At 35.6% G+C, this 24969-nt stretch overlaps 1 protein-coding gene across 1 annotated transcript in view; it reads right to left on the bottom strand.

Annotated features, from left to right (window-relative positions):
* Positions 1-14584, bottom strand: part of capn12 (calpain 12) — a 30287-nt gene extending 15703 nt beyond the window's left edge. The window contains exons 1-6 of the mRNA XM_073850552.1: positions 14363-14584; positions 13366-13435; positions 9616-9734; positions 3120-3253; positions 2756-2927; positions 975-1058 (exon numbers count right to left, since the gene is read on the bottom strand). Of these exons, the coding sequence (XP_073706653.1) occupies positions 975-1058; positions 2756-2927; positions 3120-3253; positions 9616-9734; positions 13366-13435; positions 14363-14548 (765 nt within the window). The 5' untranslated portion in view covers positions 14549-14584. The remainder of the gene's footprint in view (positions 1-974; positions 1059-2755; positions 2928-3119; positions 3254-9615; positions 9735-13365; positions 13436-14362) is intronic.
* Between the last annotated feature and the right edge of the window lie 10385 nt (positions 14585-24969).

Below are 24969 nucleotides of genomic sequence, written 5' to 3'. Positions count from 1 at the left end.
ACACACACACACACACACACACACACACACACACACACACACACACACACACACACACACACACACAAATAGAGCATGTGAGAACCTATGGGGTGTATATTAGGCTCTCAAGGGTACTAACACACAGAGATGTTTGCCAAAAGCTATTAAAAAATCTCTAATTGGATGAATCATTCACTGTCTATAAAATGTCCAGGTCATAATTCACCCTAAATTAATATTTTGAAGTGTCCCTGTTTAAGTGCAATTATACATTTAAAGGGATAGTTTACCCAAAAATGAAAATTCTGTCATTAGTTACTCACCCTTATGTCATTCTAAACCCTTAAGACCTCTGTTCATCTTCAGAGCACAAATTAAGAGCTTTCTGACCCTACATTGACAGTAACTGAACTGAAACGTTTTATGGCCAAGAAAGGTAGTAAGGATATCCTTAAAATGTCCATGTGACAACTTAGTTTGGTGTTCAGAAGATCAACGAAGGTCTTATGGGTTTGGAACGACATTAGGGTGAGTAATTAATGACAGAATTGTCATTTTTTGAATGAACTATATCTGTAAATACTGAATAATATTAATTAAGAACATTTTCTATGTATTTACTATAGGGTTAGGCTTGGTGTTGCCAAGTCCACAGTTTTCCAGCGGAATTAGGCTACTTTAACACTACTGCCGCAACCCCAATAACCTGATATTTAGCCCCTGGAATGCAAATTTTACCAGGGGAACCCCACCAAAAAAAAACGTGTATTTTACCCCCCGGAAAGCAATTTTTTCCAGGGAACCTCCTCCGAAGGTTTTGTTTTGGAAACCTGGCAACCCTGGTTAGGATTGGAAATATGGTTTGGTTTAAGATTAGTTGCATGTGATTATGCATAATTTACTATAGCAAAGAACACTGTTTCTTTATTATTTTTCTTTGCGGGATTCATACAATGTTCACATTTCTGAAAGCGTGTGTATAATATTCATACCTTATCTGTATCAGTGATGGCATAGGCATGACCTTTGATAAGACCCTCTGATGTCACACTGCCAATTTCCTTCACACTCGCAGCCTGTACACAAAACATATTTAATATGTATACAGTCATGTATGTTTTATATTGCATGCGTCTTATATGCTCGCCAAGGCCACATTTGATCAAAAATACAGTCAAAACAGTAATATTGTAAAATATAATTACAATTTAAAATAACTATTTTCTATCAGAATAAATTGTAAAGTATTTATTTAATAATTTATTCTTGAATTTTAACAGCCTTCAGTGTCACATGATACTTCAGAAGTGATTCTAATAATGGGCTAATATGCAATATGCAATGTTGAAAACAGCTGTGCTGCCTAATATCTATGGTTCAAAAAACAGTATTTATGAGAAACAGAAATCTTTTGTCATATTATAACTGTCTGTAATGTCACTTTCAATGCATCCTTGCTAAATACAAGTATTTATATCATGTCATCTCTCTGGAAGATTTTAGCATGGTAACAAATATGACAATTTTAATATATATGGGCTTGGTGGAATAGATCTGCTACACCGCTGTTGTTGGTTATTGCTGTTGTTGTAGATTTTTGCTGCTTCTGCAAAACAAGTACAGGAACCTGCTACTGCCAGTGCATATGGCATTAGGAGAAGTTCAGTTTCAAAACAAAAATGTACAGATAAATTACCCACCTCCTTGTCATCCAAGATGTTCATGTCTTTCTATCTTCAGTCATAAAGAAATTATGTGTTTTGAGGAATACATTTCAGGATTTCTCTCCATATAGTGGACTTCTATGGTGCCCTCGAGTTTGAACTTCCAAAATTTATTTAAAATGCATCTTCGAAGGGATCTAAATGATCCAGCTGAGGAAAAAGGGTCTAATCTAGCGAAATGATCGGTTATTTTGATAATTTATATACTTTATAACCTCAAATGCTTGTCTTGTCTAGCTCTGCATGAACTCTGTGTATTCCGGTTCAAGACTGTTAGGGTATGTCGAAAAACTCCCATCTCATTTTCTCCTCAAACTTCAAAATCATCCTACATCGCTGCAAAAGTACCGACCCAGTGTTTACAAAGTAGTGTAAAAAGAAGTTTAAACGCCTTTTACAAAAAAAAGTTCGATTTAGCGATGTAGGGCGAAGTTGAAGGAGAAAATGAGATTGGAGTTTTTCGACATACCCTAACTGTCTTGAACTGGAGTACACAAGAGTACAGATAAGTACAGATAAGACCCTTCTCCCTCGGCTGGGATCATTTAGAGCCCTTTGAAGCTGCTTTTAAACTGCATTTTGGAAGTTCAAACTCACAGGCACCATAGAAGTCCACTATATGAAGAGAAATCCTGAAATGTTTTCCTCAAAAAACATAATTTCTTTACGACTGAAGATAGAAAGACATGAACATCTTGGATGAGAAGAGGGTGAATAAATTATCTGTAAATTTTTGCTTTGAGACATACTGCTGCTGCACAAGTAGCATATATAATAAACCATAGCAGATCTATACAGGTGGAGCTGGGGAGGTGGAGGGTTTCAGAGGAACTCTGAATGTGAACTGCAAACTGCTCTAGTGAATGCTAACCAACCATTTAAATGTAAAGCAGTAAGCTCATTGGCTGTGTATGCAACATGCCAAGTAGTCTAGAGTTTCTAGAGTTTCATGACAGAACTTGGCATTAAATTCTTAAAGAAAAGAGAGAAAATCTTACCGGCCCTTAAACATTTAAACGGTAATGTGTGTGTGTGTGACTGTGCCATACGTGTATGAAGCAGCTGAGCAGGCTGCTCCTGGCTAGGGCAGCAGTGATGGCTCTCCAGAGCACGCGTGGGGACCGAGAAGACACAGGGAGGGAGTAGGCAATGCCCCCTGTAAAATCCTCCATTCCTTCTGAGATAATTCCACCCTTCAGACTGCCATAAGAACCAATCAGCCTTTAGGAACAGACGGACACACATACACAAATATTACTAATTGGCTTCTTTTGGTTATTTTTCCCAACTGGATGTTTTTCCAAAAATATTAGTCCTTAAATAACACAAAGGAACAATGGCCTTCACGTGAGCGGTGTCACTAATGAACAGTCGCACGCCCACACAGTCAAGGACACATATGCTGGAACTGACTTGGCATAAGCTTTCTCCACCAGGGCACTCCAGAACTCGTTGGTGGTGCGAGAGTAGCTGAAAAGCAGACGGCCCTCTCTCACAGGCAGCCTGTCATCCACTACCACCTCCACCCACTCACCATACTGCCAGAACTACACACACACACACACACACACACACACACACACAGAGAGAGAGAGAGAGAAACAGAGAGAGTACAGGGTTAGATTTGCTGTATACATGCACATTTGGGTGTTGACATACTCGAAACTGTGTTTTGCAAAATATTAATATATAATAATAATAATAATATATGTATAGCATATTTCCAGTTTTAAAGAGGTCAATGTACTTGATGTGCATTGTATGAAAATAATTAATAATTGAATTATAGCCTTTTTTTATAATATTATTTTTTAAATAAATGTCTTTTATGCTCATCAAAGCTGTATTAACTAGATAAAAAATGCAGTAAATATTAACATTTAAAATGACAGATTTCTAATTAAATATAATTAAAAAATATTTTTTTTCTTTTAATGGCATACAGAATTTCTAGCAGACATTACTCCAGTCTTCAGTCTCACATGATTCTTCAGAAATCATTTTCATATACTGATTTGGTGTTCGAGAAATATTTCATTGTATTATCAATGTTGAAAACAGTTGTGCTTCTTAATATTTTCTGTGGTAACCATGATACTGTATAAAAAAAAATCAGGATTGTTTGATGAATAGAAAGTTCAAAAGAACTGCATTTATTTGCAATCTAAATCTTTTGTAGCATTATAAATGATCAATTTTGATCAATGTAGTTCATCCTTGCTGAATAAAAGTATTAATTTCTTTCAAAAAACAAACAAAACATACTCTCTTTTGAACAGTGGCGCATGGTCTAAAATAGTCATGGAAAACTAAACTTTGACTGGTTCAAAAGTTCAAAAGTTTGTGATCAGTAAGATTTGTGAATGTTGAATGTTTTTTAAAGCAGTATTTTCTGTTCATCAAGGCTGCGTTTATTTGATTAAAAATACAGAAAAGAACAGTACAATTAGGAAATATTATTGCATGATCAGATTAGATGTATTATCAATGTTGGAAACATTAACATTAATATTTTTAGAACCTGTGATATTTTTTTTGGTATTCTTTGATTCATAAAACATTGAAAAGAACAGCATTTATTTAAAATATAAATCTTTTTTAAGAATATACACTACCATTTAAAGTTTGGGGTCAGTAAAGTTTTCTTTCTTTCTTTGTTTGAAAGAAATTAACACTTTTATTCAGCAGGGATGTCAAATTGATAAAAAGTGATAATAAAGACTTATATAATATTGTCAAAAAAGATTTTTTATTTTGAACAAATGCTGTTCTTTTTAACTCTTTATTAATCGAAGAATTCTGAAAAAAGTATCAGAGGTTCCAAAAAAATGTTTAAGCAGCAAAACCATTTCCAAAATTGATAATAAATCAGCATATTAGAATGATTTCTGAAGGATCGTGTGACATTGAAGACTGGGGTAATGGCTGATGAAAATTCAGCTTTGCATCACAGAAATAAATTATATTTTAAAGTATATTAAAATAGAAAACTGATATTTTAAATTGCAATTATTTTACTGTTTTTTAATCTCTATTTTTGATCTAATAAATTCAACTTTGATGTGCATAAGAGACTTCTTTAAAAAAGCATTAAAAATCCAAACTTTCAAACAGCAGTAATAAAAACTGTATGAACGACCCCTTAAATGTGAAGTTGAAAGATTTTTTGTGATGTTAGACAGGCAGGTATGGACCTGTTAGCCTGCAGGTAGCACTATTTGTATGTCCATGTGTCTGTCTCTGTGTCCATGTCCTTGGGCTACAGTAACAAGTCTAGACATTTCAGGAATCATCCACCAATCAACAGTCTTCTACCTCCTTGTTTTCTCATTTCTCTCCTGTCACTCCTGTCATTGATGTGTCTTTTTTTCTTTTCTCTCCTCTCTAACCCTTCTGGATCAGGTCAAGTCATGTTACGCATACCTGTTTGGCCTCCGAATGTAATACTATGGCAGGCAGAAGGTAATTATATGATGAGAACGCCATAACTATTACATAACACTGAGCAACCTTCTATAAGAGCTCTTCAGTGGTAATATGTTTTAATTGTTTAATTAACTGTGCTGTTATCTCACAAGTTTAACCTCGGTTTACAACCACTCACACAACAGCACACAAGCCACAAGAGCTGTAGTGGCATGTTTTATTGCACACTTTGTCAAGCATGAACTCTCTAAAACAAACAGCATTGCAGTAATAATTACACTTACAGTGGTTCTTTTATCACTTTGTACTTCAGAAAAATCCTGAGGAGTGAGTTAGTAAAATGGAGTTCATTTATCATATATAACATATATTTACGTTAAAAGTTAACATACACCTTACAAAATCTGCAAAATGTTAATTATTTTACCAAAATAAGAAGGGTCATACGAAATGCATGTTATTTTTTATTTAGTACTGACCTGAATAAGATATTTCACATAAAAGACATTTTTAGAGATAGTTGTTCTTGAGTCCTTTGTTTGTCCTGAACAGTTAAACTGCCTGCTATTCTTCAGGAAAGTCCTTCAGGTCCCACAGATTCTTTGTTTTTTCAGCATTTTTGTGTATTTGAACCCTTTCAAACAATGACTGCATGACTTTGAGACCCATCTTTTCACACTGAGGAAAACTGAGGGACTCAAGGGGGGGGGGGGAACTTTTGGAATTTGAAGATCAAGGTAAATAATAACTTATTTTGTTTTCTGGTAAACATGTAAGGAATAATTGACGACGGGCCGTAGAATTCTTATCACCACCTCGGGTGTGCATTATTTTCGTAGAATTCTACGGCCCGAAGTCAATTATTCCGCTTATACTACAGTTACCACACCTCAAGACATCGATCAAATGATATATTTCAAGACATTCGTCCCGTTTTTATCCTAAAAACGCTATTGTGAGTAGGATTAATTTCTTACGCAGCTCATTCAACAGCTTCGTTGCTAGTTCCAAAACGTCATTTTAGAACTAGTAACGACGCTTGGGCTGTAAATAGCAAAATAATGCCGTTAATAATGAAGTTTAGACAGACCGACAGACAAGCAGACAGACGGAAAGAGTGAGGGAGAGAAACTAAGTGTATGACTTAACCTCTCTCACGTCTGTGTCTCTCAAGGGTGACTGGCAGCATCGTCTCTACTAACAGTTAAACTTTAAGTTCATTTTCTTCAAGACCACGCCGTTGTTACCTCGCGTGTGAGAGCTGTCATGTCGCTATTAAGTTGTTAATCGTCAGAGCAGCGCTAACAACATTAGCGCGGATGCTAACGCGAGTGTAAACTGTAACTTTATGTGTGTGCATCTGTGAGGTGAGTGAGAGAGGGCGAGAGAAATAGAGTTTGTGCTTTCCGTACATAATAAAACGTAATATATTGTGGAAAAAAACATGGAAATAATCTGTCGTTTTTATCCTGATGTTTTCTGTATTTATTAGTTTGGCCAGTGTCATTGTGGGTTTTAATTATTTTGCTGTTTTGGGCTGTAAGGACCTTTGAAATAACTGAAATCATATGGCGAAGTGATATAGACATGCACTGCGGTCTAAAGCTGCCTGGAACTACGTTCGCTGTGCGTTTCCCTGAATATAATGCACACCTCTAGAACGTTCGTCAGCCAATCAAATTCAAGCATTCAACGGCCCTGTAGTATAAGTCAGTATATTCTGTAGCTTCTGAAGGGCAGTACTAAATAATATGATATTTAGGCAAAATAAGAAAAATGTACACATCCTTGTGAATGAATTGTTGTTCCTTTTAAAGCATCAGTGAGCATTTGAACCCCTCTGAAACCCTCCACCTCCCCAGCTCCACCTGTATAGATCTGCTATGGTTTATTATATATCAGTGAGCATTTGAACCTTCTGTAATAGTTGCATATGAGTCCCTCAGATGTCCTTAGTGTGAAAAGATGGATCTCAAAATCATACAGTCATTGTTGGAAAGGGTTCAAATACACAAAAATGCTGACATACCAAAGGATCTGTGGGACCTAAAGGACTTTTCTGAAGAACAGCAGGCAGTTTAACTGTTCAGGACAAACAAAGGAATCATTAACAATCTCTAAACAAACAAACAAACAAACAAACAAAAAAACTGTTGTGGATTATTCAGTAAAAAAAAAACAGTTTAAGAATCAAGTGTATGTAAAATTTTGAACAGGGTATTTTTTATAAATTCAGTTATTATATTATCTTGTGGACTATATGCAAATGTCTTTTATGTGAAATATCTCATTCAGGTCAGTATTAAATAAAATATAACATGTATTTTGTATGATCCCTCTTATTTTTGTTAAATAATTAGCATTTTGCAGATTCTGCAAGGTGAATGTAACCTTTTGACTTTAACTGTAGAAAGGGCTCATTATATAATTAATGATTAATAATTAATATTAACAGCCTGTAAATGAGATTCATATAAGTAACCAGCTAAAACAATAAACAGCTAAAAGGCAGTTTTGTTTTATTTGTTTTGTTTTGTTTGTTTTCTACATTGTAGTTTAAAGTGAAATTTGTCAGTAAACTTATCTAGGTTTTGTGTTTTGATTTCTACATGGTAGTTTGAAGTGAAAATTGTTAGTAAACTTATCTATGTTTTGTTTTGTGTTTTGTTTTCTACATGTTTTTATAATATATGACCCTGGACCACGAAACCAGTCATAAAGGGTACATTTTAAAAAAAAATTAAGATTTATACATCATCTGAAAGAGATTAAAAATCCAAAAATTGAGAAAACCGCCTTTAAAGTTGTCCAAATTAAGTTCTTAACAATGCATATTATTAATCAAAATTGAAGTTTTGATATGTTTATGGTAGGAAATATACAAAATATTGGCTATTGCTACAAATAAACCCGTGCTACTTATGACTAGTTTTGTGGTTCAGGGTCACATATATGAAATCTTATAAAAACAATTTTAGCCTAAAGAATTACTGAATGTAGCATTTTCTCTAAAATGGTAGCAGTATCAGATACTGTCAGTACTCATAATTACAGTAAACTTTGCACTCCAACCCAAATGCAAAAAACATACAATAAACACGATATTCATACTACTACTATTTCAAAAAGTATTATGTATGTTGAGAATTATTTCACTTTCAAAATACAGTATTTCATACGTAAATAATGCAAAAATAACAGTTTGTGACAGGATTATCTTTCTTTTTTTTATTTTTCATTTCTCTCTGTCTACAGGATAACTTAAAGGGAAAGTTCACCCATAAATGAAATTTCATTCATAATATACTTTTTTCTGGTCCATAAATACTTCTCTTCTGTGTTGCAAAATAGTCATTTAATCTAAATAATGAAATAATTTAGGTCAACATGGCACATCTTACTCCAGCCTTCGCTGCTTTATAGTGGAAAAGGGAAATGACAGAACTTATTTAAAGGCACAGTTCATTCAGTAATGTCTGTCAGCAATTTTATGAACACAATTTGTCTTTTGCCGCCACTAGCCCCTATCTAAGACATTAAAGACAAAACACAAGGTCAGATTCCCTTGAACATCCCCCATAATGTGTATACTTGTGATGTGACTGACAGGATTAGATGAACAAACTCCACCCACCTTCCCTTCCCTTCAGTAAATCAGTTCACTTTCATGTTGCCTTGAGCCTCACAGTGGGCCTCTTTTTTCACGCTACCACTATAAACACAGCTTTCTCTCTCTGGTGCTCCCTGCTAAATAGCAAGGCCGACAGGATTCCAGAGGGGTGGACAAAATAAAGACTTCTCTGTTTTTTTCTTATCAGTAATTGTGAAAACTGTGTAGGCAAGCACTGATACAAGAGCGCTTGCAACTCCAGGATCATTTTAAGATGTGTGGTCATTCCAAACTTGGGATTTAATTGAGCAGTCTGGTTCTAATCAGATCATTAGTGGACCTAGTTGATAGCTAGAGGGCGAAAGCTGTTTTTGAAGGGGATCTGCAACAAATACACAACATGAGAACAGAAACGCAGTGTTCCTTCTCTATAAAAGAAAAACAGACAATTGAATTATGATAATTTGTGCCAATGTGGTGCGTGTTTAAAGGGGGAGGGGCATGCAGATGTACATGTCATCGGGACAAAAGGAAGATGACGAGAGCTGTTTCTGGAATGAGCCTCAGCTGTTAGAGATGGTAAGGTCAAAGACAACTGATTCTAATTACCATTCCCTTCAACGTAGCACATCTCCAGCTAGAAGTAAATCCTGACACATAATTACACAGAAGACGTTCAAACGAGGATATAAATTCTAGGCCCGCTTACAGACCCCCACTTGGACTATAAAAATGCCCCCCCTTTAAGTAAAATGTATGGGTTCTTTAAAACGTCTTTGACTTACATTTGATTTAATTTATGATTAAACAGCAATTGTGAATGAAATGTGTCTCATAACTGTTGTTTTTAATCGGTTTCCTCTTCCCGCTTACCCTAAAGCGAAAGATGCCAGCATAGGATTCACTCAGGCTTTGTCCAGATGGAACCACTTTCACAAACAATGTCGGGTGCATGGTGAGACAGGACAGGGCCGCCAACAACCAGCAGTTACCTGTAGCAGGACACGAAAACAGGCTCTGTTAGACAACACATCAGTTCCATCAATATTTATGACATATGACCACAGCCCCAAACACAAAGTGGAAATTCAGGCTTTGAAGACGCAGGAGACATGCGGTCTGTCTCACGCACAGTGACATTCCTCTGTAAAAGGTAACAGCTGTTCGTTTGCCCCGTGTGGGGGAATCAGAAATGGATTCGGCGTGACAACACTTCATAAAAATCACGCTTAACACGGCAGCTCCCATAGGAGTGACACCAAACAGAGCTCCACAATGGAGATCGTCCAATTAATCTGCAGTCCGCGAGAAAACGGGCTGGATATGTTGATGTGGAAAGTCACTTGAAAACAAATAATTAAAATTTCTGCTTGAAGTGCTAAGAATAAGGCATTATTTGGGTAGATTTCCATTCAAATGAGATTATTTACATGCGTTTGTTATTCTAGTGATGCGTTGCGATGTTCATATATTATTTAGGGAGGCCATCCAAATCCTGAGTGGCAAATGCACACTTCGCGATTCAAGCTAAGATCTGCGTGCTTTGATGCAAGAGGCCTGCAGTTCTTTGCATGTGTGTTTTAACAACACAAGAAAAGTCAGAGATCTTGGATTTCGCAATAAATAACAGCCAGATGTTGTCGTGACAAGGATATTGTTTGGTATTTCCACACAAGTATCTAGGGATACCCTTTAAATATTGTGTCCTTGGGGGGTTACAAAAAAGGAGTCAGCCCTTTCTGGAAATTCAACTTTGAATTGCCGTTTTTAAAGGGAAGGTTCTTCTTAAAAGTCAGTTCGGTCATTAATTACTCACCCTTATGTCATTCCAAACCCGTAAAAGCTTTGTTCATCTTCAGAACACAAATTAAGATATTTTTGATAGAATCCAAGAGCTTCCTGACCTTTAGGGTAACTAATTAGTGACAGAATTTTACTTTTTTGGTGAACTATCCCTTTAAACATCATGTGTGAACAGGACCTTTTGAGAAATACTGGTGAATCAGCTCTGGCGGTTTGCTGGAATGAGATGTTGCGGCATTACCAGTGCTTTATGTGAACAAACACAAGTCTGCTGGTATGAGCATGGACACACTGATGTAACAAGTCTGCATTTGGCCGGTCATAAAGTTCTGAATCTGCAAAAGATAGGAACGTGACGGTCGAATGTGGAATGCAAAAACATGTTGGGGAGCTGGTCATTTAAACCACGTTTTTGTGTTTAAAAACTTGAGTTGCAGGGTTATGTGTGAAGAAAAACGTCTGTGTTGGTGTTTTGTGTTCCACTTTTGACATATTCTTCCAACAAATGCGACCTCTGGCCTTTGAAATATAAGACACAGCAATTTAATTGAAATTAAAGTGCTTTTGTGCAAATTAGGAGTATGGAGTAGCATTTAAAGCCCATTTACATTTATTGGCATTCTAGAGAATAGCAGTATTTTGGTGTGAATGGCATCTTAAAGGGATAGTTCACAAACCTGTAAGACCTTTGTTCGTCTTCGTAAACATGTCTGAAGATTTTGACAGAGAGGTTGACTTGCAATTTTTTGCCCAGCCTTACTTATTCAAACCAGAATATTTAGACGATGAATTAAGGGAGACCAGGACCAGACGTATGCGTGAACACCCAGTGTTGTGGGTAATGCATTACAAGTAAGGTGTTACGTAATCAGATTACTTTTTCCAAGTAACTAGAAAAGTATGCATTACTTTTTTTCATTTACAAGAAAATATCTGAGTTACTTTTTTAAATAAGTAATGCCAGTTACATTAATTGACTGACAGCTCTCCTATTCCAATGTGGAGTGAAATCGGGAGTAAATGCGAAAACACTGTGTGCGCCGTGTAAACATGATGCTTACTGTAGTTCTACACAAAATGTGAACATGCATTTACTCATCTCACTTGCACTCAAAAAGTGAAATACAAACTCGGAATATGATGCAAATCTGCAATAATAAAATGTTAAATAACACAATATCCTTTATGTAGGCTATTTAACCAATTACTGTCTAAAATGCCAATGTTTAACCAGTGTCTTTGCTGGTGACCTTCAATGATCCAATTCAACTTTACTAATAAGCAAAGATGCCTAACATGAAAAACATGACATCTGTGTTTCTTTTATATATATATATATATATATATATATATATATATATATATATATATATATTACTGTAATGCGTAGAACTTTCTTTTTTTGACATGGGTCAAAGACGTTATGATGTCCACATCAAAAGAAATTTACAAACGTGATTTTATGTCCATAGAAAGTAAGTAAAGTGTCTACTTTAAAGGTTTCAAATACGTTTTTGGAGAATAAAATGTCAAAATTTGGTTGAAATAATTTTTAATTGTCATTCAGTGTAACACAATATTTATATAAAAATGGAAACAACATGCTTATTCTGACTCGTACATCTTAAAATATATAAAAGAATAAGGGAGCACATTAAATTTAAATAAACACTGTCAAAGACTGACAAAGGAAAAGTTGTTCAATAAAGTAGTTATTTTTGTTTTCTTTGTGCACTATAAGTATTCTTGTAGCTTCATAAAATTAAGGTTGAACCACTGTCACATGGACTATTTTAACAATGTCCTTACTACCTTTCTGGGCCTTGAACGTGGTAGTTGCGTTGCTGTCTATGCAGGGTCAGAAAGCTCTCGGATTTCATTAAAAATATCTTAATTTGTCTTAATATCTTAATTCAAAGATAAACGAAGGTCTTATGGTTTTGGAACAACATGATGGTGAGTAATTAATGACAGAATTTTCATTTTTGGGTGAACTATCCCTTTAACAGTAATCTTTTTTATGGATTTAAAGAATAATTACTGATTGATATATACCTCGCTGATATGAGTTAAAAAGGGACAGATTTCTGGTCTTGTGATGAAAAAGAGAAAAGAGATACTCGACCCTTTCTCATGGAACTTTGTGGGTATGTAAGACAAAAAAGGTTGGGAAACACTAAACTATAGGATACAGCTAAGCATGTAAACATTGAACATCTTGCCAACACTGCCACAAGTCAACAAAAACACTTTCCATCAACTCCAAATCAACGCCATATGTAGAGAGGGAGCGTGAGGGCTAAGGCAAAACAATAAAACAATACCCGCTGTGCACAATAATTGTTATTCTTTAGGTGGGAGGAAATGGGGGGCGGGAGAGGGAGGGGTGTACAGATGATGCCAATCGGACCTCTCGCTCCCCCTTTCTTCCCTCTGCTTTCATCCCTCCCTGTCTCTAGTACATTTGTCGTGTTTTTGATGTGAGTGGCCTGCGGCGGCTCCATGTTGCATCTCTCAGCAGGGACTCTGCAGGAGGCTCTGAGATCAGCGCAGTGTCTCGCGGCTACAGGGGCAGAATGGGGATAGTACATTAAGCACGATGAGGAAGATTTGGGTGGAGGAAGAAGATGGGGGGAGGGCATCTGCATGATAAGGAGAGGAAGAGTGGGAGCGCAGCCAAAGACGGATATTTCACTGATAGCGCTCATGCCTTGAGGGGGGTATCGGGTGATTTGGTTTCTGAGAAGTGCAGTAAGGCGTTATCCCATTATCCTGGCATAAAATATGAACAACCGTGCGCTAACACGAGCGTACACTCACCCAGCTGGCCCTGACAGATATCGGTGGTGCCCATGGTGCCCTCAACAAAGACAGCATTACTTGTGATTTCCTGAAGAGGGGGAGAGGTGGGGAAGGAAGATGGGTGTGAGCCAAAAACAATTTGCAAGTACATGTGATGGGATGATGAGGACATATGAAAACACATGCATGTTAGAGAACCGTACAGGTTCAAGGTCTGTCTTAAAGTGACAATCCACCCAAAAATTAAAAATCATTTACTCACCCTCATGTGGTTTCAAAACTGTATGACTTTTTTCTTCTGTGGAACACAAATTATTTGGAAGAATATCTTAACTGTTTCAGTTAGAATTGATTTGAAAACAATCAGTTTTCTATATCTTCAAAATATTTTTTTTTGTGTGTTCAGCAGATGAAAAAAAAAGCATACAGGTTTGGAACGACATGAGTGTGAGTAAATTATGACAGAATTGTCATTCCTTTTCATTTTACTGCACTCTTCAGTATTAAACGCATATTTAAATTATCGACTGACTTTGAGAAATTGTGTGTGTTATTTCACACACGCACATAACGTTCATTTTTGTTGCTCGACTGTAATTAAAAATTGCTAGACTGTAATTAAAATTAATAAAAATTGTCAAAAAGTGGTGGAAAAGCACAAAGCAGGTAATTTCACTTTTTTATTTACTTGATTTTTTTATTTATTCTCAATTTAGTGGAAGGTAATTTTCCCTTGAGGTGCAAAATCACCTTAAATTACCTCATGAATTGTGAAGGGACTTTCCAAGCTGGTGTTCAATGAAAATTCCTCCTGTTTACTTCACTTTCTTTTGTTTTCTTTAACTTATTGTTAAATATTGTCAGAAACGACTCTTGATAAATGTTATTGTTACGAAGGCTGTAAATTCATGGCATAGACACAACTTAAACGTATAACTTTTGTTTATTTAAGTCCATTTGAAACCAAATTATGCTGATATGATAATTAAAAAACATTTGGTATAAATTAAGTTACCTTCGGGCGCAGCCACTTCACTGCCTTTTTAGGATCAGGATCCACTGGGATACCGAGAGAGCTTTGGTTTGCTGCAAACACCGTGTCAGAGAACAAACCGGCAGATTTGAGGCATTTCTGCAGCAGGGCTTCATAGTCTTGATCCTTGAACTTCGTCGGATTGTCAATGGAGCCCAACTCTGACATCTTTTCAGATCAGCAGAGAGGACCAGATGCGGTAACTGCAACTATCACAACCTGTGCAGAAGTTTTGGGGCTTTAGAAAAGTTTGGAGCAGCAGCGCATCCCTTCTTATTCCCACCCTCTCAAGTTTACAGCCCCTGGGAGGCATTGAAACTTGAGACGTGTATGAAAACGTACGACTAGCTTGGCTACCTGAACTGCTAGCCGACTAGTCTTACTGCTAATAGTTAGATACAATTATTAGCAAACGTAACGCTTCGCTAACAAAATAGCAAATAACTGATGGACATTTTGGGACAAATATTGAAAATATATGTGTCGCCGAATCTCTAACGTCCTTTAAACTAAAAAATATACATTCTGACATAGGCTATATACAGTACACAGAGGAATTTAAATTCAACAAAAATGAACGTTATGTGCGTGTGTGAAATAACACATTCACCACTAGATGGCACTGCGATGCCACTACCTCAGTTTCACAGTTCTTGTTCTCAGTTTGGATAGTCATCCGAATGAACACATTAACGCCAGTTTAATCCCAGTTAACGTTATGTTTTACTCACTGGATAAGCTAGTTGAACGACACCCGTGCCTGTTTATGTAAAAAAAAGCACAACTACGGGGTCGAAAATTGCTCATTGCTTACACATAATAGCAAACAAAAGTATATTAATCAGTTATTATATTTATAATATGTTTAAACGTTACAAATTATAACGCTTTACGCGTTTCGACAAACAGTAATATCGTCTGAAACCGAAGGCAACTATCGCTATCCAATCAGTCAGGTGAGTTTTAAAGAATGGACCCTGGACCATAAAACCAGTCATAAGGGTCATTTTTTTTTGTAATAAATAAGCTTTTAATTGATGTATGGTTTGGTAGGATAGGACACTATTGCAAAAAAAAAAAAAAAGTACATTGCAGGGGTCAACATTATCGATTTTTCTTTTATGCCAAAAATCCTTAGGATATTAAGTAAAGATTATGTTCCATGAAGATATTTTGTCAATTTTCAAACCGTGAATATATCAAAAACTTAATTTTTGATTAGTAATATGCATTGCTAAGAACTCATTTAGAGAACTTTAAAGGCGATTTTCTCAGTATTTAGATTTTTTTGGACCCTCAGATTCGAGATTTTCAAATAAATGTATTTCGGCCAAAAGTGGTCCAATCCTAACAAACCATACATCAATGGAAAACTTATTTATTCAGCTTCAAATCTCAACCTTATTTCAGGGTTTCCGCGGGGTCTTAAAAAGTCTTAAAAAGTCTAAAATTTAAAAATCAAAATTTTAGGCCTTAAAAAGTCTTAAATTTGCGGTTCTAGGTCTTAAATAATTTCACACAGGTCTTATTTTTCCGATGTCCATGTAACGCTACCTCTAAAGCTCATTTAAATTCTCTTTTTGTTGTTTCCGTGGTGTTGTAGTTCTTTATTTCACTATTCCAAATATAATTTGCTGTATTTAAACTACAAATGAGACCAACATGCAATAGCCAATCTCCCAATCAGCTTTCTGTTATTGGCGCGAGTCTCTCTCGGATTGTACCACAGAAGTAAAATGGATTTAACTTTTTAGCTATGGGGAAGTGCAAGTTTAGCAATACTTAGCTTGAAAAAACTGAATATAGGGCTTGGCTAAGGCCAGTTGCTAACAACTGTAGATTTTTTTCTCCCCCTGCGGAAGTTACTGCGTCTTCAGACAGAATGGCAGTTAGCAGAATACAGGTCAAACTACCTTTTTCTGTATATAATGTTCTCAATAATAATAATAAATATAGGTCGAGCTAGCTGACCGCCAGCCTTGGAGATACTTTTAAAATGTTTTTTTTTTCCTTGCCCGACCGAACAAACCGCCTGATTAAAACTGAAGTGACAAAAACAACTAGCGAAGCATCGAAAGGCAAGAAAGATTCCTATTTTAATACATTCAACGTAAACAGAAATTGATAATGGATAGTGTATTTCTGGTCTATTTGTGACATACTTTAAAACTAATGAATGTAACAGCACTCTAAAGAAACACACTTAGGTAAAAATTTCAAATGTATAGTTTATTTATATCTTGATATAGTTCAGTAATATACCAAGTGAGCTTTTTGCTGAATATTCTCACAATTACAAATGTTACATTAATTTTAGCTCAATAAACAAGTAGTTAGTCAAGTAGTTACTTACATGTTAGACAAAATATTTTCACTGTTTTGTTCTGTTTCACCAACGAAAATAGTTCCAAACAAGGATCGCAGCAGAAGCATTCTCCTAGCGACGTTTTGCTATGATTCAGCGTTTTGCTCGAATCAGTTGAAATAACTCGCTCATGAAGTGACTTACCGCCACCTGCTGGTAGTTTAGTGTGTTTAAAAGTATGCCTCCACACCCAACATTTCTAATTTATATATTTATAAATCAATAAATGTATTTAAAACATTAATCTCACTTTTAATTTTGCAGTGTAAATTGTGTAATCTCACTGCTAACAGCCATTTAGAATTTATTGATAAATTCATAAAATAAATTTCAAAGGTAATGCATACATTTCAAAAGTAAAAAAAAAAGGCCTTTATAAAGGTAAATCAAATATGCAGATTTAAGATGTAAAAGCTAATAGAGCACTGATGAAAATATTGCTTCAGAATTTTTTTTTTACATCAGATATTTCTAGTGGTACTTTTATGGGGATATTTTGTGTGGAATAGTATCTGCTGATATGAAAAGTTCACTGTATATCGTAGTAATAAATTTAATTTATGACAGCCATGAAATTGTGTTTACTTTTTACATTAAACACATTAAATATTACATATATGCATGTAATATAATATCTATTTCATTACAGGTTTAGGTCTTAAATTTCATATAAGGTGGTATTAAAAAGGTCTTAAAAAGTCTTAAATTTCACTTGTTCATATCTGCAGAAACCCTGTTATTTATTCAGCTTCAAATCTCAACCTTATTTATTCAGCTTCAAATCTCAACCTTATTTATTCAGCTTCAAATCTCAACCTTATGACTGGTTTTGTGGTCCAGGGTCACTTTTGGCCAAGATACAACTATTTGAAAATCTGGAATCTGAGGGTGCAAAAAAAAAAAAAAAAAATTGAGAAAATTGCGTTAAAGTTGGCCAAATTAAGTTCTTAGCAATGCATATTACTAACGAAAAATTAAGTTTTTATACATTTATATGGGATAGGAAATTTACTAAATATCTTCATGGGACGTGATCTATCCTAATTATTTTTGGTATAAAAGAAAAATTGATAATTTTGACCCATACAATGTATTTTTGGCAATTGCTATAATAAAATTATACCTGTGTTACTTAAAACTTGGTTTTCACATATATATTTTAGAAACTTTCAGACTTACACTAAAGTTTGGTCACAAAAGTAAGCAGGTTAAGCTGAAGATAAACATAAATGTTAAAGAATTCAACACATTTGTTGTCAAATTACCAGACCTCGAAACTTTCCCTTTCTTTGACTAGCTGCCAACGCTTTGCTAAAGACATTCAGACAAGCTAAATAAACATGGCTCATAATGAGACGGATGTGAACAATTGCTTACGATTAACTCTGTTATTGATGCCCGTGTTCTGTAGGCTACATATGGTCTTTCAGTTAGAAAGGATTATGTCGTAACGACAAGGTTGCTGACCCGCCCAGAACATTATCACACTCCCGGCACGTCCACGACCCCTACTGCTCCGACAACCCAGACCCAGAGCCTGTCTGCTCACAGGCATCAATTAACACCAGTTGGTTCCCAGGCACTGATGCAGTGCCCAATGCAAGGATGCATTAGAATAGGATGAAAGGAGGTCATGAGGTCAAGAACAGAAAGACAATTACTCTGTATCTTGCTATTTAACCATCCTGCCTCACTATGTCACTTACTATCAGTATTTACTCTATTTAACCATCTCTAACTCTTTACATTTGTGTCTCCCTGCTACAATCTTTCTATTTAAACACATGCATATGTAAAAAGAAATGCATATGTAAAAAGAAATGCTATTCAGTCACACAATGCGCTTGGTGATTAATAGAAACATCTTATTCACATCTACTCTCTTTTCCTTCTTTTCCCAGTTGTTAGACACCACATTCTGTGGAAGAAACTGAAAAGGTGTTATTTTCTGAGGGGCGAAGGACGAGTCAGTTAACTCATGTAAGTATGGGTTGATCCCTCAGGGCAGGTCACAGCATTGTGAACATGACAACGAGACCTGCAAGCTCTACTTTGGAGTAGAGGCTAGTTTAACCAGTCTGTCTGTCCGGCGTCAGATGGTTGTTTTGACCTGTATCTCGCTCATTGTGAGAGAGTAGAGGTCACCAGGTGCGGTGTGAGTTTTTTCCCGTTTTCTCAGTAGCACATACAGCTTGTTTGGGAGGTTATTAAGGAGTGGCATAGAATTTTTGCGTGTGTGTGAGTATGTATGTGGGAAGGCTGAGGTGTTGCACAGGTTTCCTGTCACCTAATTTGACCTTATTTGTGCCATATTTGGGCTAATACTATGTAAAGCCTTACCGCAGTTTAAGTCAGTTTCTATATATAGCTAATTTACTGTTTAAAAATGTATACTTTTATTCAGAATTAATGGATTAAATTAATCAAAAGGGTCAGTAAAGACATTTCTCTAGGAAATGCTGTTCTATTGCGCTTGCTATATACTGCCGTTAAAAAAAGTTTGGAATCAGGACAATTTTTAATGTTCTTATGCTCATCAAGGCTGTGTTTATTTGATCAAAAATACAGGAAAAAAATGTAATATTGTGAAATATTATTACGATGTAAAATAACATTTTTCTATTTTAATATACAAAAGTTTTGAGAATGACACAAATATTAGTTTTCACAAAGTTGGCTGCCAAACTGCTTTTAGATCTTTGTTTCAGTTGTTTCTGTGATGTACTGAAATATAATTACAAGCACTTCATACGTTTCAAAGGCTTTTATCGACAATTACATGACATTTATGCAAAGAGTCAGTATTTGCAGTGTTGGCCCTTCTTTTTCAGGACCTCTGCAATTTGACTGGGCATGCTCTCAATCAACTTCTGGGCCAAATCCTGACTGATAGCAACCCATTCTTTCATAATCACTTCTTGGAGTTTGTCAGAATTAGTGGGTTTTTGTTTGTCCACCCGCTTCTTGAGGATTGACCACAAGTTCTCAATGGGATTAAGATCTGGGGAGTTTCCAGGCCATGGACCCAAAATTTCAACATTTTGGTCCCCGAGCCACTTAGTTATCACTTTTGCCTTATGGCACGGTGCTCCATCGTGCTGGAAAATGCATTGTTCTTCACCAAACTGTTGGATTGTTGGAAGAAGTTGCTGTTGGAGGGTGTTTTGGTACCATTCTTTATTCATGGCTGTGTTTTTGGGCAAAATTGTGAGTGAGCCCACTCCCTTGGATGAGAAGCAACCCCACACATGAATGGTCTCAGGATGCTTTACTGTTGGCATGACACAGGACTGATGGTAGCGCTCACCTTTTCTTCTCTGGACAAGTCTTTTTCCAGATGCCCCAAACAATCAGAAAGAGGCTTCATCGGAGAATATGACTTTGCCCCAGTCCTCAGCAGTCCATTCGCCATACTTTTTGCAGAAGATCAATCTGTCCCTGATGTTTTTTTTGGAGAGAAGTGGCTTCTTTGCTGCCCTTCTTGACACCAGGCCATCTTCCAAAAGTCTTCGCCTCACTTTATGTGCAGATGCGCTCACACCTGCCTGCTGCCATTCCTGAGCAAGCTCTGCACTGGTGGCACTCCGATCCCGCAGCTGAATCCTCTTTAGGAGACGATCCTGGCGCTTGCTGGACTTTCTTGGACGCCCTGAAGCCTTCTTAACAAGAATTGAACCTCTTTCCTTGAAGTTCTTGATGATCCTATAAATTGTTGATTTAGGTGCAATCTTAGTAGCCACAATGTCCTTGCCTGTGAAGCCATTTTTATGCAATGCAATGATGGCTGCACGCGTTTCTTTGCAGGTCACCATGGTTAACAATGGAAGAACAATGATTTTAAGCATCACCCTCCTTTTAACATGTCAAGTCTGCCATTCTAACCCAATCAGCCTGACATAATGATCTCCAGACTTGTGCTCGTCAACATTCTCACCTGAGTTAACAAGACGATTACTGAAATGATCTCAGCAGGTCCTTTAATGAAAGCAATGAAATGTACTGTTAATTTTCATGGCAAAGAAGGACTATGCAATTCATCTGATCACTCTTCATAACATTCTGGAGTATATGCAGATTGCTATTATAAAAACTTAAGCAGCAACTTTTCCAATTTCCAATATTTCTGTAATTCTCAACACTTTTGGCCACGACTGTACATTACAATCTAATTTATTTCTGTGATCAAAGCTGAGTTTGCAGCATCATATCTACAGTCTTCAGTGTTCAGAAATCATTCTGATTTATCATTTTGATTTATTATCAATGTTGAAAAGCTGTGATACCTTTTTTCAGCATTCTTTGATGTAAAAAACATTAAAAAGAACAGCATTTATTTATTTATTAACAATATACACTACCGTTCTAAAGTTTGGATTTTTATTCTTTCTTTTAAAAAAGAAGAAATTAATACTTTTATTCAGCAAGGATGTGTTGATGTGAAAAAAAGTGATAGCGAAGACTTACATTGTTAGCAAAGACTTTTTATTCATCAAAGAATCCTGAAAAAAGTATCACAAGTTCCAAATAATATTTGGCAGCACAACTTATTCTAATAAAATATCTGCATATTAGAATGGTTTCTAAAGGATCATGTGACATTGAAGACTGGTTCAACGGCTGATGAAAATTCAGCTTTGCATCACAGGAATAAATTATATTTTAAAGTATATTAAAATAGAAACTGTTATTTTAAATAGTAATAACATTTAGCAATATTACATTTTTTTTCTGCATTTTTGATCAAGTAAATGCAGCTTTGATGAGCATAAGAGACGTCTTTAAAAAACATTACAAGTCTTGATGCAAAGCTTTTGAAAAGCAGGGTAAATCAAAGAATCCTGAAAAATTGTATCACTGTTTCCACAAAAATATTACATAGCACAGCTGTTTTCAACACAGATAATAACAAGAAACATTTTGTGATTACTAAAACATCATATGAATAATTTCACACTGAAAACTGGTGCTGCTGAAAATTCAGCTTTGCATCACCAAAATAAATTACATTTTAAGAATTACTGAAATATAAAAAAGTTACGTTAAATGTAATAATATTTCACAATTACTGGTATTTACTGCATTTCTATTCTAATTGAAAAAGTTGATCATCTTTTCATGTTCACCAAATCCATGTTCACCATTTATACAGTATATTGGATCAGAAATATATTTTAAAACCTATATTCATCCTGTATTAAACATTACTGTTCTAGTTCAAAGGAATAGTTCACGCAAATATGACAAATCTGTCAAAAATAATTAATTTTGCCAAGTTATGATTTTGGTGGCCAAACAGCACAGATTTTCATGTTTTGTAAGCAAACTTCATTTTTTAGGAATGGCACAGGAACAAATAAAATGTTTACATATATTAAAACTGAAAACAGTTATACATTGCAATAATATTTCTAAATTTACTGTTTTCAATGGCAAGTTCTGTCATGAAACTCTAAATGGCGCAGGCTGGTCGTTAACGCAAACTGATGAAATTCACTGTGTTAAACTACTTATGAGTTGATTGGTTCATGTCGCATTTGCAGTCAATGAGCTTGCTGCTTACATTTAAACGGCTGGTTATCATTAACTAGAGCATTTGGCAGTGCGTTACCAAAGTTCCTCTAATACCCTCCACCTCCCCAGCTCCACCTGTATAGATGTGCTACTGGTTATTATTAGTGATGTCAATCGATTAAAAAATCACAAATGTTTTTAAACGAATCATGATTAATTCCATCTGACATTTATTTATGCTTTTATATTGCAATCATTTCACATTCAATCTTTAAATTAAAGTAGAAACAACATAAAGAACATATATTTTTCATATAATTTTTGTTGCTATTAGGCGATTTAACCATTGACTATAGGCATTCAACATTACAGTATTGAGAACCATCAATTTAACATTTATTAGACTTTAAAAAAATAACTTCTAATTTAACTGAACCTAAAACAATCTTCACATAAACCCCATGAAAATAAATGTCATACAGCTACCTGTGCCTATCAGCATGAATCAACACTAAATTCTGAATTAAATATAGATTAAGCTTAAAATTACAGAAGTTAATGATTTCCAATTTTTAATTATGTTCTTTGAGTAACAGACATCACAGCAGCTGGTTATTAGGCTATTTTGTTACAGATCTGACACTGTTAAATGTGCCTTATAAATAATAAACACTTACTTGCACAGTTTTAAGGCAGCGTTAATCAACTTTTTTTTAAGTTCTTGACTTACAAAACATGACATAACCATGACATTGCATACTCATAGTTTCATTTGGGTTTGAATAAGATACAGCACTTTAATATAGCTAATACAGCACGCGCTGACACATTTGTTCATGCCCTTCAAGAGCATGGGCTACAAGCAACTGACAGGACAGGAAGATTCGTTTTTATTGACATTTGGCCAGACAACATCTCATCTGTGTTAAATATTTTGAATTTAAATATCACCTGCAGTAACACTCTAATTTTGACACCACTAGTTATTATATATGCTATTTGTGCAGCAGCAGTATGTCTTAAATACTCACAGAACGCTATCAGCATATGTATTGGCAGTTGCAAGTTCTTGTAATTGTTTGCAGCAACAGTAATCTACAACAACAGCAAGCAGTTCAGCAGCAGACCAAATACATTAACATTGTCATATCCATTACCATATTAAAATCTTCAGAGAGTTGTCATGATAGAACTGTATTTCTGATCAAATAAATGCAGTCTGGGTGAGCATAAGAGATACTTGCATGAACATGAAAATCTTCAATTCAAAATCAACCAAACATTTGAAATTAAACGCATAGTTCATTTAAAAATTACAATTTTGTCAATTCATGTTCAGATTGAAAAATCTGAGTGCAGTTTGTTTGCTGTATGTTTTTCAACAACAACAACAAAAAAAATCTCAGCTGAAAATATAATATGATACTGGTATGATATTGAGTAACGGCTATTTAAATTTTTGAGTAAACTGTTTCTTTAAAATCCTTTTCTTCATGAATTTGTTTTGGTAGAAAAGTCATTGTGGATTTGGATAGAATTGATCACATTAGAATGAAAATATAAAATGCCAAACCACTTCCACCACAGCCGCTGGGAATGTTCTGGAGTATCAGTGGTAACAGGATTATCACCTTGTGTTTTTGTGGTGAGACGGGTCATGTTTAAACCCATATTTGTGGCTGCTCCCTCCGTGGGACTGTGGAATTGTCACCTGTTCTTCCAGTACAGACTGTTTGTGGACAGCTGGACCGTTGTCTTCCTCTCCCATGCAAGGCCACTAACACCTCACTGTGGCAGGGGGGTTAATTTTAGGGTTCAGGTTTCTCTCTGTGGTCTTTGCGGAGGAAAGGAGGGACGTTACCACAAGAAGGAGGAGGAGGATGGTATTGGATGCAGGTTTGGGAACCGGGATAAAGAAACACTTGAGAGCTTTTCTGTGGTTTATCTCGTTCACACAACCTTCCTCTGCTTATTCCCTTCCTCGTTTCCCTCCGATATAATTGCAGTAGAAATGGTCCTGTGGGAAAGGAAGATGAGGAATTCAGTGGGACTTCTTAGTAAAATCTAATGAATTGGCTTTTAAAATAATAATAATGATACAGCATAAGTTCATAAGCTGTCTCTGTTTAGCTTGGCCTGCAGTGCATAGATCTCCATTATTAATGTACATAAAGGGCTGCAATGATATGCAGCTATTTAACTGGCTGCAGATGTGCATCTCATCTGATCTACCATCTGTAAATCTACCAGCCAGCCTGCCGGTTTCTTGAGAGCTGGTTTTGCATCTTTCAGTCTTGCCATTAAAGAAAGCGATTGCAGGCACTTTGCAAACAGCAGCAGTTAGAGCAGGGGTCTGTGACCACGAGGGAGTCTGATGCGTTACCGCAAGGGGGCCTGCAAATTATTGTTTGATTTTTAAAAATAAAATAATTAATCAACAGTAGAAGAAAAAATACAGTGTGACAGATTTACAGATTTAAAGGTTTAGCTTAATGTTGTTTCTCCTGTATTTTTTTTAAATTAATTTTTTATAAATAAAAATTAAATTAAATTTAAAATTAAAATTAAATAGCAAATTAAATAAAAAAGTACTCTAATGCAGGTGATAAGTCACTACATTCAAAAGATATTGTTTTGTGCTGTTTACTTATTACAACTCAATTAAATACATCAACAACATGTACAAAAACATTTAAAAATAATAAAAATATAC

This window comes from Garra rufa, chromosome 11 (assembly GCF_049309525.1).
Source record: "Garra rufa chromosome 11, GarRuf1.0, whole genome shotgun sequence".
Lineage (NCBI taxonomy): Eukaryota > Metazoa > Chordata > Actinopteri > Cypriniformes > Cyprinidae > Garra > Garra rufa.
This window is presented reverse-complemented; position numbering and strand designations above follow the sequence as displayed.